At 40.9% G+C, this 15,821-nt stretch overlaps 1 protein-coding gene across 1 annotated transcript in view; it reads left to right on the top strand.

Moving 5' to 3' along the window:
• VMP1 (vacuole membrane protein 1) overlaps window positions 1–15,821 on the top strand; it is a 62,933-nt gene that overhangs the window by 33,827 nt on the left and 13,285 nt on the right. Inside the window, exons 8-9 of the mRNA XM_071448079.1 lie at window positions 10,570–10,650; window positions 13,918–14,034. Coding sequence (XP_071304180.1) covers window positions 10,570–10,650; window positions 13,918–14,034 — 198 coding nt within the window. The remainder of the gene's footprint in view (window positions 1–10,569; window positions 10,651–13,917; window positions 14,035–15,821) is intronic.

Below are 15,821 nucleotides of genomic sequence, written 5' to 3'. Positions count from 1 at the left end.
TTATGAAGGGCTGTGGGTGGTCACCAGGAGGCTGCTCCTCACACCCTGCATTCCTCAGGTTTGATGCCAGGATTTGTTAATAGCTCCAGGGGAGCTTTCTTCCCTTTTTTTTTTTTCTTTATGGTGGTTGTAATTAAACAGAAATTCACAACTGATCAAACCTCGAGCTGCACTTGAGACCAAAGTCCCCAGGAGTGCTGGGGAGCGAGGTGACAAAGTGCCGGTGTGTTTGCACAGACAATAGAACAAGCGCTGGGGGCACTGAGTAACAACTCGGTTTTGAACTGCTCTCTAAAATTACCTCGTTTAAAATAAGTTTTGGAATGAGTCAATGGCAGCTTTAAATAAGGGAACTTGAGCATTTCCTGAGAGAAGAGATAGCAAAGAGTTAAACCAGGCAGGGGGAAGACAATGAGAGCTGTGAGTAAGGAATGTGTAAAGCACCTCCTGGTTGGATTTCTTTGGGCACTGGCAGCAGAACGTGCCCACATTGTTCTATTCATTTGCACACCTGCTCGCAGATAAGGAAAAAACAGCACAGGGCATTGCACTAATTACTAATGCCGGCTGGAGAGGACTTTTTGAGTTCTACTTTGAAGGGTCTGTTCCCTAAAACATGATTTAAATGTTCAGTGTGGAAGTACATAAATCAGAAATCACCCAGGCAGCGAAACCTGGGTTACTTTGCAACGTTTTCACTCGGTGTTAGGTCAGGAGGATTTTCTCAGGAACAAATTTCTCACTTTACAACAGGAATTAGAAATAATGTCACCAAGTGTACTGGAAATGCTGGAAGCTGCATTGGCACAGGAGCTGTGGAGAAGCAGGTGGTTGAATTCTGTCACTGGATTTTCATGCCCTGTTCTGTGTGTCTTGGGAATGCTCAACACAAGTTTCTAAGGGGAAAATCTGTCCCTCAATACTTGATATTTCACTCCTGAGTATTCTGAGAAAGGCCAAAAAATGATCAAAAGCTGGGTCAGAAAAGCTGTTTTAAATATTTTTTAAGGACAACCTTCAATAACTGACAGAAATTCATCCTGGTATCATAATCAAGAACATGGCTGGTTTTTCCTCCTTGCTCCAGACACTGTTTAAATATCTGTGTTGTACAAGAGTCTGGTATGCAGCCCACTTGTGTGAGCTGTCTGGGAACCTCTGTCCCTTCCAGGGACACCAGGGGAGAGGCTGCACATCTGGGCTGAGAGGGAAGACGTGTGTGTGTGCTAAAGGCTTTGTCAGCTGTGTCACAAGTTCCTCACTTCCATTCTATTTTAATCCTTAACTTATGTCTGAGTCCTATGTGGAGACACAATATTTTTTTTTTTTTTCAGTGCTAATGGCTTTGAGTTCTCAGGTTTATCAGAGATTGAAAATGTCAGTTTTCATAACTGGTGATCAAAAATTCCTTCCTTACAATGCCTGGAACTTAAACCACCTGGATCAAAATAAGACTTGACTCTTTAGAATGGATTTTTTAAAAATTACCAATATTCCGGAACTGGCAGAGCTGTGCTCACAATCACTGATTGCAGGGGTAGCTTTGAGATAAATGAGCAGTGCAGGGGGGTTTTGGCAGTGCTGGGATGTTCCTTTTTTACTCCACTCATCCCTGCCTATGGCTGTAGTATCTTGTCATGGAATCACAGAAAAATTCACCTGGAGCAGGACCTGAGGCAGTTTCTAATCCAACTGGTTTTGGTTTTTTTTCCCCCCCTAGTCCAGCTCAGGTTCCTCAGGGCATTGTCTGGGCTGGTCCTGGAGCCCTCCAGGGCTGGAGGCTGCAGAGGCTCCCTGGGAAATCTCCTCCAGCGCTGCTGACATTGCCACTGACAGCTCCCCTCCCTGCAAATGGGCTGCAGGACCTGCCCTGCCACATGTGAATAGAAAGTGGTTATTATTCAGCAAGGCAAGAGATCCGTTTATTTGGAGTTTCTGTGCAGGGCTGGAAAGCTGCAGAGTGTCAGAGTGGACGCGTGGCTGCTCTGAGGAGCAGAGGGGGCAGGGGATGTGGTTAAAGGGGCTACAGCTCTGCAGGACAGATCTGATAAGGCTGAAAGGACACGCTCCTTCCTCTTCCTCTAGGCTGTTTCCTTTAATTGTGTCTCATTCTTTACCAAATTTCTTTATTCTTACAGCGTGTGAAGCAAAAGGGCTTTTTATGTAGAAGTTTGAGGGTTTCGGTTCTAGCTGTGGAAAAAGCTGGCTCTGAATTGGAGTTACAGAGCTGACAGAGCCCTATAATCTGTGTTCCTTTTGGTATTTCCCTTCTGACCTCGGGTGTGCATTGCAACAGGCTGAAATCTTGACATGGAAGCTCCTGAGATGGAGTTTGTTGTAAAAACCCATTGGTGCTGGCTCTTCCCTCAAGGAGGGGGAGGGAGAAAGGAGGGAAATAAAAAGTTCCTGCCGTGGTTCAGATGATTAATGGAATGAAGAAAATACCTGGAAGTTCCTGGTGGAACTAATGGGCCGGTCCAGAGCTGCTTGACTTCATTCCTGCCCCTGTTAATGGGGAGATCTTATTTACCATAAAATGGACTCATCATTTGGAAGTTTCACACTTTTACTCCAAGACAGGCTAAAATGAAATGCCCAGCAAAGCCAAGCCTGCTGCTGGAATGGACACTTCACTCTGTTGTCTCTGCTCCCACAGGGCTTGCAAAAAATTCAGCTTCTTTTGTGCTCTGTGGCTTCTTCTGTCTGTCTTTTCTACCATCTAACAGCACTTTTAAAATCTGATAAGGGGACAGTAGGGTTAATTGTATTTTCTATAGAAAAACTTAAGGTTTTCTGACCCAAGGACTAATTGTAGTTACTCATGTCTGAGTTTCCCAAGTCCCAAAGATGAGCATCCTCCTGATTACCTCTGGATTGCAGCATCTCCCCTTAACCTTAACATGCAGCCAGCCTGAAGAATCTGAGGACAAACAGATGTGGAAATAAATCCCTCACCATCTGTCCTGCATTCTCATCCTCACAAAGGAAGAATCCACCTGTAAACAGAATTTCTTGTTGACTTGGGATTTGTCTGGAATATCTACTGTATCCTTGCCTGCAAATATTCTGAATATTGAACTGAATATTGAATATTGAACCAGTTTCAAGCCCTCAGATCACCAGCACAATCTGTTTCATGAGGCTTTGTGGGTGCTGCTCTCTTCTTTCCCCAGTTCTTTGGAGAAGCCAAGGCTGTTTTATTGCTGCCTGGTTGCCTTCATCTTGTACTTTTTCAAGCTGTTATCATGTTCAGCATCTACGTCCTTTTCTCTTGCAACTTTTCCATGATTACCCAACTCCTTTTCCAGAATTGAATGCCTCAGAAAACCCAGATTTCTCATGAAGTGAAACTCCCTTAGAATCTGGAATATCTGCCCTGTGCCTGTTGTGTGTAAATCCCTTTCTTTCATCAGACTTAGTCCTGGCTTAGTTCTGCCACCATCCCACCACTGCTTTCAGTAATCCTTGAAAATTATTTTTTCCAGCTCCCTCTTTTGGGGGTCTGATTTCCCAGACAGGACCTTTTCTTTCCCAGATTTTTGGGTGATGAGGAAGTTTAAACCTTTCCCCTCACAGCCCCTGCTCTCCAGGCATCAAATGGAAATTTCCCCTTTTTGTTGCCCCTTTGCATTTACCTGGAAGCATTTTGGAGAAAGCTGGAACAAAGATCCCTGAGCTGCTATCACAATATTCCTGTTTGTAATTTATTCCTATTTTTGATATTCTGGTGGGGGTAGAGCAGTGAGTGCTGAACCATTGTGACCTCCCAGCCTCGGGTACCTCTGTGGCTCCCCTGCAGTCAATGCTTTATTGCAAGGAGTTAATAATTCCTCCCAGTCTGAAATCCTGCAATCCATTCCTTCACCACAAATGGTCATTCTCCCATAAGCTGTGTTTGATTCCATTGTGCTGGAACAGAAAGCCAGAAGAAACAAAATACTGTGCAGCTCATTTTTAACATAACTGGGATTTTTACATAAAGAGGGGCACTGTCTTTGTAGGCAGCTCTTTAAATGTTAAGGACTCTCTAATTTTGGTGATCCAAGTGGTAACTTCATACCCAGCCTTCAATCTTTGGGGGGAAAAAATGTTCTCTACTTCAGATGGTTATCTGGATAATTAAACTTTTTTATTCTAACAAGAATAGAAATAATGCTCAAAATAATAGAAATAATGCTCAGATCTTGAGGGTTGTCCACACAAAAGGGACACATTTGGCCTGGGGAACCTGCAGGAGGAGGAATTTCCCTCTCTGCAGCTGCTCCAGAGTTCTCCTGGAGAACCTCTGAGGTGTGACACACTCAGATCTCTCTTTGTGCCTTTTCATGGTTTTTCACTCGTGTTCCTGCTTTCTGTCAGGGTCACAAATCCTGTGTATCCCCTTCCAGGCCTGCTAGAAAAATCTTTTAACTCCTCCAGGCCAGCACCTCCCAGGTGAGGAATGTCCATGGCACGGATGAGACCTCCTGAGCAGGGAATGAACTCCATGAGCTTGGGATGGGATTGCACTAAATCCAATCTCCATCTTTGTGTTACATCTGCCAACTTCATCAATTTATTCTAAAGTGCTTGAGGTATTTACAGCAGGAATAAAAGGAGAGAAGTTTGGCCAGGCCTCAAATCCCTGGCATGTGGATCTGGATGGTTTTTCTCTGAGATTGAGCTGGGATGTGATGGGAGCTGTTGGTTCCTCAGTGCTCCTAAAATCTGATTGCAGCTGTTTGAAAATGAACTCTCACACTGCATCATCTGTGCAGGAGGGCTGGGGAAGTGTCACAGGTTTTTTCTGGGGGATTCAGTGCAACTCTGATTATTCAGAGCTCCTTGGACACCTCCAGCTACTCCTGTGGAGCAATCAACGAGCTCTGCCCTTGCAGGGGAAGAAAAAGATGCTCCACAATTGCAGTGGGAACAATTAATTGTGGCTGTTCTGTTAGAGAGGGAAAAGAGGAAAAAATATTTATTAAAATTATCTTTTTCCTCAAGCTTGTTAGCTAAAACTGGTGAGGTTTTATTTATTAAAAGAATTTGATTTATTAAAAGAATTTGATTTATTAAAACAATTTGATTTATTAAAACAATTTTTCCTCAAGCTTGTTAGTTAAATCTAACTATTAGTTAGTTAAATCTAGCTATTAGTCACCTGGTGAGGTGCTTGTTCTTCCCTCACACTGAGGAGCTCACCAACTTCACAGTGAGAGGTTAAATTTTAAATGGAAACCAAATCAAGCAGAAGGATGGGGCAAAACTTTGTAACTTGGACAAGGTTGTCCATTCTCTCCCTCAGGAAGGATTTTGCAGGGATAAAAGTTCCATATTTACACTGAGGCAGAACATGCAAATTCTCCTGAGCATCCCTTCAGGTTTGGGAGTTTGGGAGGGGTTTTTGTCCTGTGGGGGCAGTGGGGTGGATGAAATGCTGAAAATTTGCCTTTTGCTGAGGCTGAGCAGATCAGGACAGCTCTGCCTGGGGAATCATCCCTGACCTTTCCCTGCCTTTGGGATGTGCTGATGAACCCCATGAAGTCATCTTCAATCACTGAGCCTTCCTCTGCCTGCTCTGTGGCACTCACAGGAAATCCATTTCCAAACCCCAAAAAGAAATAAATCATCCTGCAAAGGGACACAGTGAGCTCAGGCATCCTGAAATGTTCGAAAGAATGAATCACAATTAGCTGGGAGCCCAGTCCAGGCTAGAAACTTTAATTTGGGGGGAAAATGGTTTGCCTGTAAGTAGCTCAACTTTTGTCTCTTTTCATATATATATATATATATAAATACTATTTTTTGAAAGCACTAATTGATGAAAGCTATTTTATTTCAAATGCTAAAAAAAAAAAATAGAGAAAAGATTGTTCCCCATGCAGGCTTTAGAAAAGAAAAAAAAAAATCTGTTGTGAAAGAGGTAAAATTTGTAAAACTGGGGATTGAATTCTCAGGGAAATGAAACTTTGAAGGCTTTTTGATTGTTGCAGATGTCGCAAAGATTTGTCCAACAAAATTTAAGGAAGGAAGCAAAGAGAAATAGTTCTGAACTTGTTTTCACAGAGTAAATGTTGAGGCTGGGATTCGTAGTTTTGTTGGTTTATTACCCTGCAAATTATCCACAGCACTGATTACATTAGATGACAGAAAATAGGTACCAAAAAAAATCTTTAATTGTCTTTTGGGTTTTTTAGGAAATTTGGAAAAAAGGAAAATCAATGACAAGTTCTTGAGTGAAAGTTTTAGAATTTAAAATTTGCTTTCCATGAAGTACTTTGTGACAGACAATGTAAAACCAAAACTTAGGAGGGAAACAAGCTGAGTAATAACTTAAAAAAATAAAGTTAGGAATTAACAAGGTGAGAAAATTTGCTCCAACATTGGTTTTGGTTTGGGGTTTTTTTTAGACAAACTTGTTAAACTTCTTTTAAAGACCTTCATTATTAGCTTTTTAATGTTTTATATGTTTGTAGCTGGAGGGAAAATATTAATTTCAAGGCAGCCTTGAATTTTGTAGTGGAGAAATGTGGGTGAGGGAAGCTGGTTCTTTTTAAGAAATTTGGTTAAAAATGGTGCTTTCCCCTAAGTTAATACAGTCAATTTATATCTAATTATAATAATATATTTTATTAAAGCAGCTGTGCTGCAACCATTAGTTTCTAGGTCATTTTCTAGAGAGTTTATTTCCAATCCCAGCTTGTGCAAATGAATACAACAGTGCATTAGCAACACAGTAAAAGATAATGGGGGAATAAATTAAAATCAGAATAGAAACAACTTCCATGCAAATAAATCATGGAGCCATTTCAATAATTGTCCTGGAGGGTTTCATTTTCAAGATATTTTGCCATCAGATTTATGGAACTGCGAGGAAAAAAATATTTATTGGCTGATAAAAGTGAAAATATTGCTTTGGGAAATGGGGGAGAAAATAGGGGCTGCAAATGGCCCCAGTGAGCTCTGCTCCAGAAATGCCTGAGCAGGGAACAAATCCAGGGGCAAATTCCAATTGCCCAACAGCAAAATCTGCTTTAGCACCTTTGGGTGTTTCAATGAATTTGTAAAAATCTAAAGATTATTCACTGTGTGTTTGCCTGGGCAATTGGAGAGGTGTTGTTTTCCTTAGGGAAAATCTTATAAAATAAATAAAATACAAGAGTATTTTTCTAAAATAGAAATTGTTCTTCTAAAAAGAACAATTCCAGGGCACCTTTCCCAAGGACAGAATCTGCTTTAGCACCTTTGGGTGTTTCAATGAATTTGTAAAGAATCTGAAGATTATTCACTGTATGTTTGCCTGGGCAATTGGAGAGGTGTTGTTTTCCTTAGGGAAAGTCTTATAAAATAAATAAATTATATATAATATAATATAATATAATATAATATAATATAATATAATATAATATAATATTATTATAATATACATAATATTATATATATTATATGTAATAATATATAATAATAAATAAAATAAAAGAGTATTTTTCTAAAATAGAAATTGTTCTTCTAAAAAGAACAATTCCAGGGCACCTTTCCCAAGGACAGAATCTGCTTTAGCACCTTTGGGTGTTTCAATGAATTTGTAAAGAATCTGAAGATTATTCACTGTATGTTTGCCTGGGCAATTGGAGAGGTGTTGTTTTCCTTAGGGAAAGTCTTATAAAATAAATAAATTATATATAATATAATATAATATAATATAATATAATATAATTATAATATTATTATAATATACATAATATTATATATATTATATATAATAATATATAATAATAAATAAAATACAAGAGTATTTTTCTAAAATAGAAATTGTTCTTCTAAAAAGAACAATTCCAGGACACCTTTCCCAAGGACAGAATCTGCTTTAACACCTTTGGGTGTTTCAATGAATTTGTAAAGAATCTGAAGATTATTCACTCCTGGGATTGCCTGGGCAATTGGAGAGGTGTTGTTTTCCTTAGGGAAAGTCTTATAAAATAAATAAATAATATATAATATAATAAATATATAATATAATATAATATAATATAATATAATATAATATAATATAATATAATATAATATAATATAATATAATATTATTATAATATACATAATATTATATATATTATATATAATAATATATAATAATAAATAAAATACAAGAGTATTTTTCTAAAATAGAAATTGTTCTTCTAAAAAGAACAATTCCAGGACACCTTTCCCAAGGACAGAATCTGCTTTAGCACCTTTGGGTGTTTCAATGAATTTGTAAAGAATCTGAAGATTATTCACTGTATGTTTGCCTGGGCAATTGGAGAGGTGTTGTTTTCCTTAGGGAAAGTCTTATAAAATAAATAAATAATATATAATATAATAAATATATAATATAATATAATATAATATAATATAATATAATATAATATAATATAATATAATATAATTATTATAATATACATAATATATTATTATATATAATAATATATAATAATAAATAAAATAAAAGAGTATTTTTCTAAAATAGAAATTGTCCTTCTAAAAAGAACAATTCCAGGACACCTTTCCCAAGGACAGAATCTGCTTTAGCACTTTTTGGTGCTTAAATGAATTTGTAAAGAATCCTGAAGATTTTTCACTGTGTGTTTGTGTTGTTTTCCTTGGGGAAAATCCTAGAAATAAATAAAATAATTTTTTTTTTTAATCAAATAGAAATAAAAAGGTATTTTAGTCCCTGCATCCCAAATCCTGGGGCTCCCACTGGAGCTGGGATCCCTTTTTGGGTTCTGTTTTTCTGGAAACAATCACGAGGGAATCTGGGGCTGCAGCAGGAACTGCCCTGGATGTCGCAAGAATTTTGGGCTGGGTGCTCAGGAAATTGTTGTGTTTTGTTTGTTTAGAACAATTCGTGTCAAAATTCACTCTTTTCATTAAAAAATAAAAGAAAATAAAATTAGTTTTACTTTCCAGATTGTTTCCTGTCAGAACAAGCTCAAGGGTTTGGTGTCAGCCTCACTGGGATCAGGTTTAATCCCTCGTGTTCTGGGGGGATCCTACAAATATCAGGGAAAATTGGCATTTAAAAAGTGAATTTTGATCTCTTCCATTTTGTAATAATGAGCCCAAGCTCTAACTCCTGGTCAGAGTGTGGAAATTCACCTTTATGGGATATTCTAGAGGGTTTTTATATTCCCCTGTGGTTAGAAATGTCCCACTGAAAGATTTAGAAAATCTCATTTCTTACAGTTTTGAGTTCTTTTTCCAGGCATTAAATACAATAAATAGAATTATTCTGACTTGAGTAATAATTGTTTTTTGTTTTGTTTTGTTTTGTTTTAATTTTCAAATAGGGAATTTAACTGTTTGAAAGCACAGTAATGGAGAAAAGTCACTCCTTGAAAAAGGGGTGTAAAAAGAAGCAAATGGTCTCATCACAGATCTATTATTTTTTAATCTGCCCCAGAAAATGTTGTCAATTCTACAGCTCAAAATTTAAATAATTTGCAAGAACATTGTAAAATAATTGCAGTTTTCCTTCCTTGGTGTGTAGTATTTAAGGTTTCAACAGAACTGTAACCAAGTTCAAATTGCATAAATGTAATTTTTCTGGATTAGCCTGCAGTTGCTTTAATCAATAATTAATGATCTTCTAAATTCTACAATTCAATAGTGAAGGGTGGAATTCAGAATATCATTAATTATTGATTAAAGTCATTTCCTTGGGTAATTTATTGCATTGCTCCTGGAAAAATCAGAATTTTATTGCTTATTTGTAGGTTTTTAAAGAGGAATGGGTAATTATTTTTTAATGTTTGCTATTCCCAAGGATTCCCAGCTTTCTGCAACTGCTGTGGCCAAGCACTGACCTTGCTTTTCTTTTTCTGGACAGTTTTGCTTCAAAAGAATTTTATCTCCTGTAAATTCCCTTCTCACATGCAAAGAAACTCCTCCTGAGAATCTTTATTTTTGTTTTTTTTAGGGGGTTTTCTGGGTGTTTGGCAAATTTTGAGCCTCAGGAGTAAGAACTGATCACAGAATGAAAGGAGGCAGCTCTGTGCAGAGCAGCTCCACTCACAGGGGCTGCACCTCCCCTGCTTTGAAAGCAATTTAGCCTCAACTTTCTGGATTTTAATGAATTTTACAGCTCTGTTGTAGGCAGTGCCTGGAATTGGCAATTTTGGTTGAGATCCTGGGTTTGGGAGAGCAGATCTGAGGATATAACGGGATTATTTGGATTTTTTTGCTCTTTCTGTCCTCAGTTCCTTTTTACCTCTGGAAATGGCATTGGAGGGATTCATTCCCTCTGCTTGTTTAGGGAATAGGTACAAACAGCACTGGCATTCCAAAGATATGGGGAAATAAATAATGGAAAATCTGTTTCCATAGCAGTGGGAGCTCAGTGCCACTCCCAGGGTGAGGAAGAACCAAACTCAGTGCATGGGGCGCTCACATTCCAGCACCACTGTCCCCCTAAACTCTGGGTTTCACTCTGGCTTTCCTGGTTTGAAATTCCTGCAGGTCCCAGCTGGGCAGTGCTGGGGATATCAGACTTTCTGAGCTCTGTTCAGGTGGGCTTTCCTCATGGATAATCTGATTTTCCTGTTCCAGGACTTCGCTTCCCGGGCGAAGGTGGCCGTGCAGAACCTGGTGCAGAAGGTTGGGTTCTTTGGGATCCTGGCCTGTGCCTCGGTGAGTTCTCCCAGGAAATTGGAAATGTGTGGGCACAAAATGCAGCTCTTTGCATGTCCTGCCATGCAACTCATTTTTGTTTGCACTTTCTGTGTCTCTCAGGGAGACAAAAGCTGCTGGAATTGTGTTCTTATTTCTTTAGGTCTTGGTGTACTGTATTTGAAATTCTTGGCATCCTCAGAGGCAGAGGTGTGCATGGATTGAGAGTGGAAAAGTCCCTGCAGAAATCCTGGTTAGGGTGTCCATCCAGCCCTTCCAGCCCTCCCAAATCTGCTCTTTGGGCCATTAGGAACCAGAAAGGGCAGAAAAAGGAAGGAAATTTCAATTGTGGCTGTGGAGCTACAAGCTGCTCATGGCTTCTTTAATCAAGAGGTGAAAGGAGCATCTCCAGTGATGCTGTTTTAGTTTTTTATGCTCTTCTTTCAGAATAAAAAAATAACATTGGAGGTTTACCTCTGTCTGTGGGGCTGGTAGGAGTGGTGTGCCTTGTTCTTCATCCTTCACACAAACTGGGGGATGTGATTGCAGAGTGTGGGACCCCCAATCCCAATGGGGCCTGCAATAACCACAGCATCACCCAGCTCTGAGGCTTTCACTCCACACCTCCTGTTTTCCTGAACCAGGTGACAGAGCCTGCTCAGTGTGGGTGCTGTGCCACAATTCATCTGGTCAGAGCTGCTGACATAAAGCTCCTGCTCACTGATCCTTCCAAACGTTCTCATGTTTGCAGTGAGTTTATCCTACAAGCTGCTCCTTAAATCCTCCCAGGAGCTGCTGCTCCCTGCTCTGACACATCCCTGTCCCAGCCATTCCCTGTCCCAGCCATTCCCTGTCCTTGTCACCAGCACAGCTTGGAGCTGGCAGGGGTGAGGGACTGGGCAAGGTGGGCAATGGGGAGCAGGAGGAAGGGGTTGGGGAACACCTTCAGAGGAGGCTGTAAACAGCCCAGGGTTCCTGCTCAGTGATATTTAAACATTGCTTTAACCTCTTCCCCACCTTGCTGCCCAGGCCCTGCTCAGCCCTGAGCTGGGGGAGGGATGAGGATCCACCAGGGCACACCTGGGCTTTGTAAATGTGAGTTTGTAAATGTGAGTTTGTAAATGTGCTCACACAACAGCTGCAGGACAAAGGGAGAGGTGGAAGGTTCCAGAGGCCTTGGAAAAGCAGGAATGCAGAGCTGTCCCTCTGGGTGCTCCTTGAATTTAGCTGTGCCCTCACCAGCCCAGGGGCATCTCAGCATTTCTCTACCAGGTGCCTCCTGTGCTTGCCTCCCCTGTAATTGTCATCTTCCTCCTGGATTTCAGGCACTTTTATTTGATGTGTATTTTAGGAGAATTTGCTGGTGAAGTGGTAATGGCTGTCCCAGCTGTGGGTCCTTGTCTCTCAAGTGGTGGCTTCAAAATGCTGCCTAAAAACCCCAGCAAATGGAAATGAAAATTCTGCAGGCTTATCCAGTGAAGTCAACTGACTGTCATGTTGTTTAGTGGCAGTAAGGAGTCAGGATTGTCTGGAGTTTATTTCTATATAAAGGCAGCTCTGGGCAAGAACAAAGCAAGAGTCAGCCCCCAAGTTCCTCGCTGTGACTTGTGAGAATTTGCCCTCTTGGTTTTGTGGCCTTTTTTTGGCAACTTTGAGTAACAAGCACAGAGAAAACCTTGCTGGGGATGTGCTGAGTAAATTCTGTACCCACAGCACCCCTGCCCCAAATTCTCTGCAGGGATTGAAACCTTCTGTGAACCAACAAAAATCCCTCAGAGCACCAGCCCAGAAGAGCCTGGAGCAGCCTTGGCTCCAGGAGCAGAAGGTTCTGGAACAATCATTGGCAGCTCCAGGGGCAGAAGGTTCTGGAACAATCACTGTCAGGAGCAGAAGGTTCTGGAGCAATCCCTGACAGCTCCAGGGGCAGAAGGTTCTGGGGCAATCATTGCCAGGGGCAGAAAGTTCTGGAGCAATCATTGGCAACTCCAGGGGCAGAAGGTTCTGGGGCAATCATTGGCAACTCCAGGGGTAGAAGGTTCTGGAACAATCCCTGACAGCTCCAGGAGCAGAAGGTTCTGGAACAATCATTGGCAGCTTCAGGAGCAGAAGGTTCTGGAACAATCCCTGACAGCTCCAGGAGCAGGGGCAGAAGGTTCTGGAACAATCACTGACAGCTCCAGGGGCAGAAGGTTCTGGAACAATCATTGGCAGCTCCAGGGGCAGAAGGTTCTGGAACAATCACTGACAGCTCCAGGGGCAGAAGGTTCTGGAACAATCACTGACAGCTCCAGGAGCAGAAGGTTCTGGAACAATCATTGGCAGCTCCAGGGGCAGAAAGTTCTGGGGCAATCATTGCCAGGAGCAGAAGGTTCTGGAACAATCATCCCAGCTCCTGTGGCCACAGCAGCTTTCCCAGGTGGGCAGGGCAGGTGGAGCCTGCTCAGGGACCCGTGGTTTGAACCCAGTTCAGATTTCTCCCTCTGCAGGTGCTGCTGTGGCTGCTCATAAATCTGAATTTCTGCTCTCCAGCAGTCCAGTGCAACCTTTGTCACAGGTTGCAGGATTGGAGCAGTGTCCTTTATTCTCTATCTGCCCTCTTTATTCCAATTTTTGAAATCACAAAACCCCAGCAGTACCACACTGCTCCTGGGGGTGCCCCTGCTCAGACACTGCCCCTGTGCTCCAGGCTGAGAGGGAAAGGTTGGAATTCAGACACTTTCTTGATTTCATTTCAAAAATATTTTACAGATAGTATCACAATACCAAAAGTCAGGCCAGCAGTTTAATAATAATAAAAAATTCTTTTAATTTTAAATGAAATGCATATGCTTAATAAAATCTAATCAGTGTTTTTAAACTGGATACATATGACCATAAATGCCAGTTTTTAATGTAGTTTCTCAGCTGGAAATCACTGGGGATCAGTTGGAGCTCTGGCTTCCAAGAGTGATGTCCTTGTCAGAGAGAAAATTTGATAAATCACTCAAAATGACTTTGCTGTGGTTTCTGTGCATTTCACATGGAAAACTTTTCATTAACTTTTTTCAGGATGCAGGGGCAAGGAGGGACCTTGAGAATGGAATTGTCTGGGACATTGTCTCTCTGAATCCCAGAGACTGAAGTGATGTGGTGGGACATCAACATTTTTGTAATTATTAAGGCACAAAAGTTTTGGATCAAGCTGGAGAAGAGGAAACTGTTCATTTTTCAAAATTCCAGCCCCTGGGGTGTTCCTGTCCATCCAGTGTGTGCTGCAATTCCTGAACCTCTTTCCCTTGCACTCCACAGATCCCAAACCCCCTGTTTGACCTGGCTGGGATAACTTGTGGCCACTTTCTGGTTCCCTTCTGGACCTTCTTCGGTGCAACCTTGATTGGAAAAGCTGTGATTAAAATGCACATCCAGGCAAGTGCTGCCCCCTCAAACCTTTGAAACTTTGATTCTTTCCCTGCCTGTTCCACTGTGTTATTTGGGGATGAACCCTTTGAAACTTTGACTTTTTCCCTGCCTGTTCCACTGTGTTATTTGGGGATGAACCCTTTGAAACTTTGATTCTTTCCCTGCCTGTTCCACTGTGTTATTTGGGGATGAAACCTTTGAAACTTTGATTTTTTTTCCCTGCCTGTTCCACTGTGTTACTTGGGGATGAAACATTTGAAACTTTGATTCTTTCCCTGCCTGTTCCACTGTGTTATTTGGGGATGAACCCTTTGAAACTTTGATTTTTTTTCCCTGCCTGTTCCCCTGTGTCACTTGAGAATGAATCCTGCAGTCTCCTTGCCCGACTTGAAGTAATGGAAATTAATTTGGTGCAAAGGATTTACAATAAAGGAGCTGCTGGGCTGCTCCAAACTGAGGCCAGTGAGTAATTTACAGCTGCTGACCTGCTCAGGAAATTGGTGGTTAGCCCAAGTATTTACCTGCAGCCTTCAGCAGCCTGCCAGGGCTCCAGCAGTGAGCTCCTTTGTGGTACCAAACGCTGCTCTGCACTTTGAAATGCCCTTTTGAGCTGGCTGAGAGAAGCCTGGAGAGCCCTGGGCTGGGCCAGCCCACTTTGGGTGGATTTGCTGCAGTTTTGGGGCAGCTCTGGTGTCCCAGGTCGGATGTGCTGAGTTTGAGGTGCAGTTGTTTGCACAAAATGTGGAATTCTCCTGGAAATGCATCACCCTGCTCCGAGGAGAGCTGGGGTCTGGATTCCCTGGGGGTTTGCTGGTGTGGTCAGGCCTGGAGCTCTCTCTGTGTTTGGGATGTTTTCAGCTGAGTTTGGGTTTTTGCAGTGCCTCTGCCTCTGTTGTTTGGAAATCTCTGCTGTGACTCCCATCAAAATAACAGAAGCTTTTAGTAAAAAAAATATTTTGTGTTACAGCCTCATCAGGCTGCTTTAAAACCTTTATTTTGCCCTATTTTATTCCCATCATTTTTTTAAATGGTTGTTATATTTTGCCCAGTGCTTAAGCAGAAAACAATAAATAGATTTGGAAATTCTTCCATTTCTTGGGGTAAAACAACTTTTTCTCCACACTTATTTTTGTATTAGCTGAATTTTCCTCTGCTTTTAAATCCATGTGTTGCTAAAATGTGTTCTGGCAGCACAGAAAAGTGAAATAATATTAGATAATATTCCTTTTATTATTTTAATTACCTTGTTCAGCTACCACAGTGTTTGCTGTGTAATTTATAGTGCTCCACACTCAGATCCCATGTAAGTGAAAAAACATTTCCCAGTGCCTTGTACAGTTGATAAATCACGATTTTGTAATTTAATTCTCTTTTTCAAGCACACCCTTGTGCAATAGCCTTGATTTTTTGGAGTGATCTGGCTGGACTTGGAATTTAGGAAATGTGAGAGTCATGGAAAAGGCTTTGAATGCAATGTTCAGACAGGAAGTGAGTGACTGCTGCAGTGGCCATCCTGGGACTCCTTTTCTATTGCCTTACTCAAATTATGTCAGTTCCATTTCAGTTTTACATCCTGCTTTGCTTCAGTGTTAATGGTTTTGTAGTTAGTAGGGAATTAGGAGTTATTCTGTTTTGTAAAATTTTATTAGATAAATCATGGCCTTTTTTTCTTGTAAGGTTGAAATTGTATTTGAAGTTTGTCTTTTAATATGTTTAATAGGTTTTAATATTATTAAATATTATATTTGGAATTACAGGTTTGATTTTTATTTAGGGGTAAAACTTGCTAGGTT

This window comes from Agelaius tricolor, unplaced genomic scaffold, assembly GCF_023055355.1.
Source record: "Agelaius tricolor isolate 1412-34295 unplaced genomic scaffold, bAgeTri1.0.p SCAF_25, whole genome shotgun sequence".
NCBI lineage: Eukaryota > Metazoa > Chordata > Aves > Passeriformes > Icteridae > Agelaius > Agelaius tricolor.
This window is presented reverse-complemented; position numbering and strand designations above follow the sequence as displayed.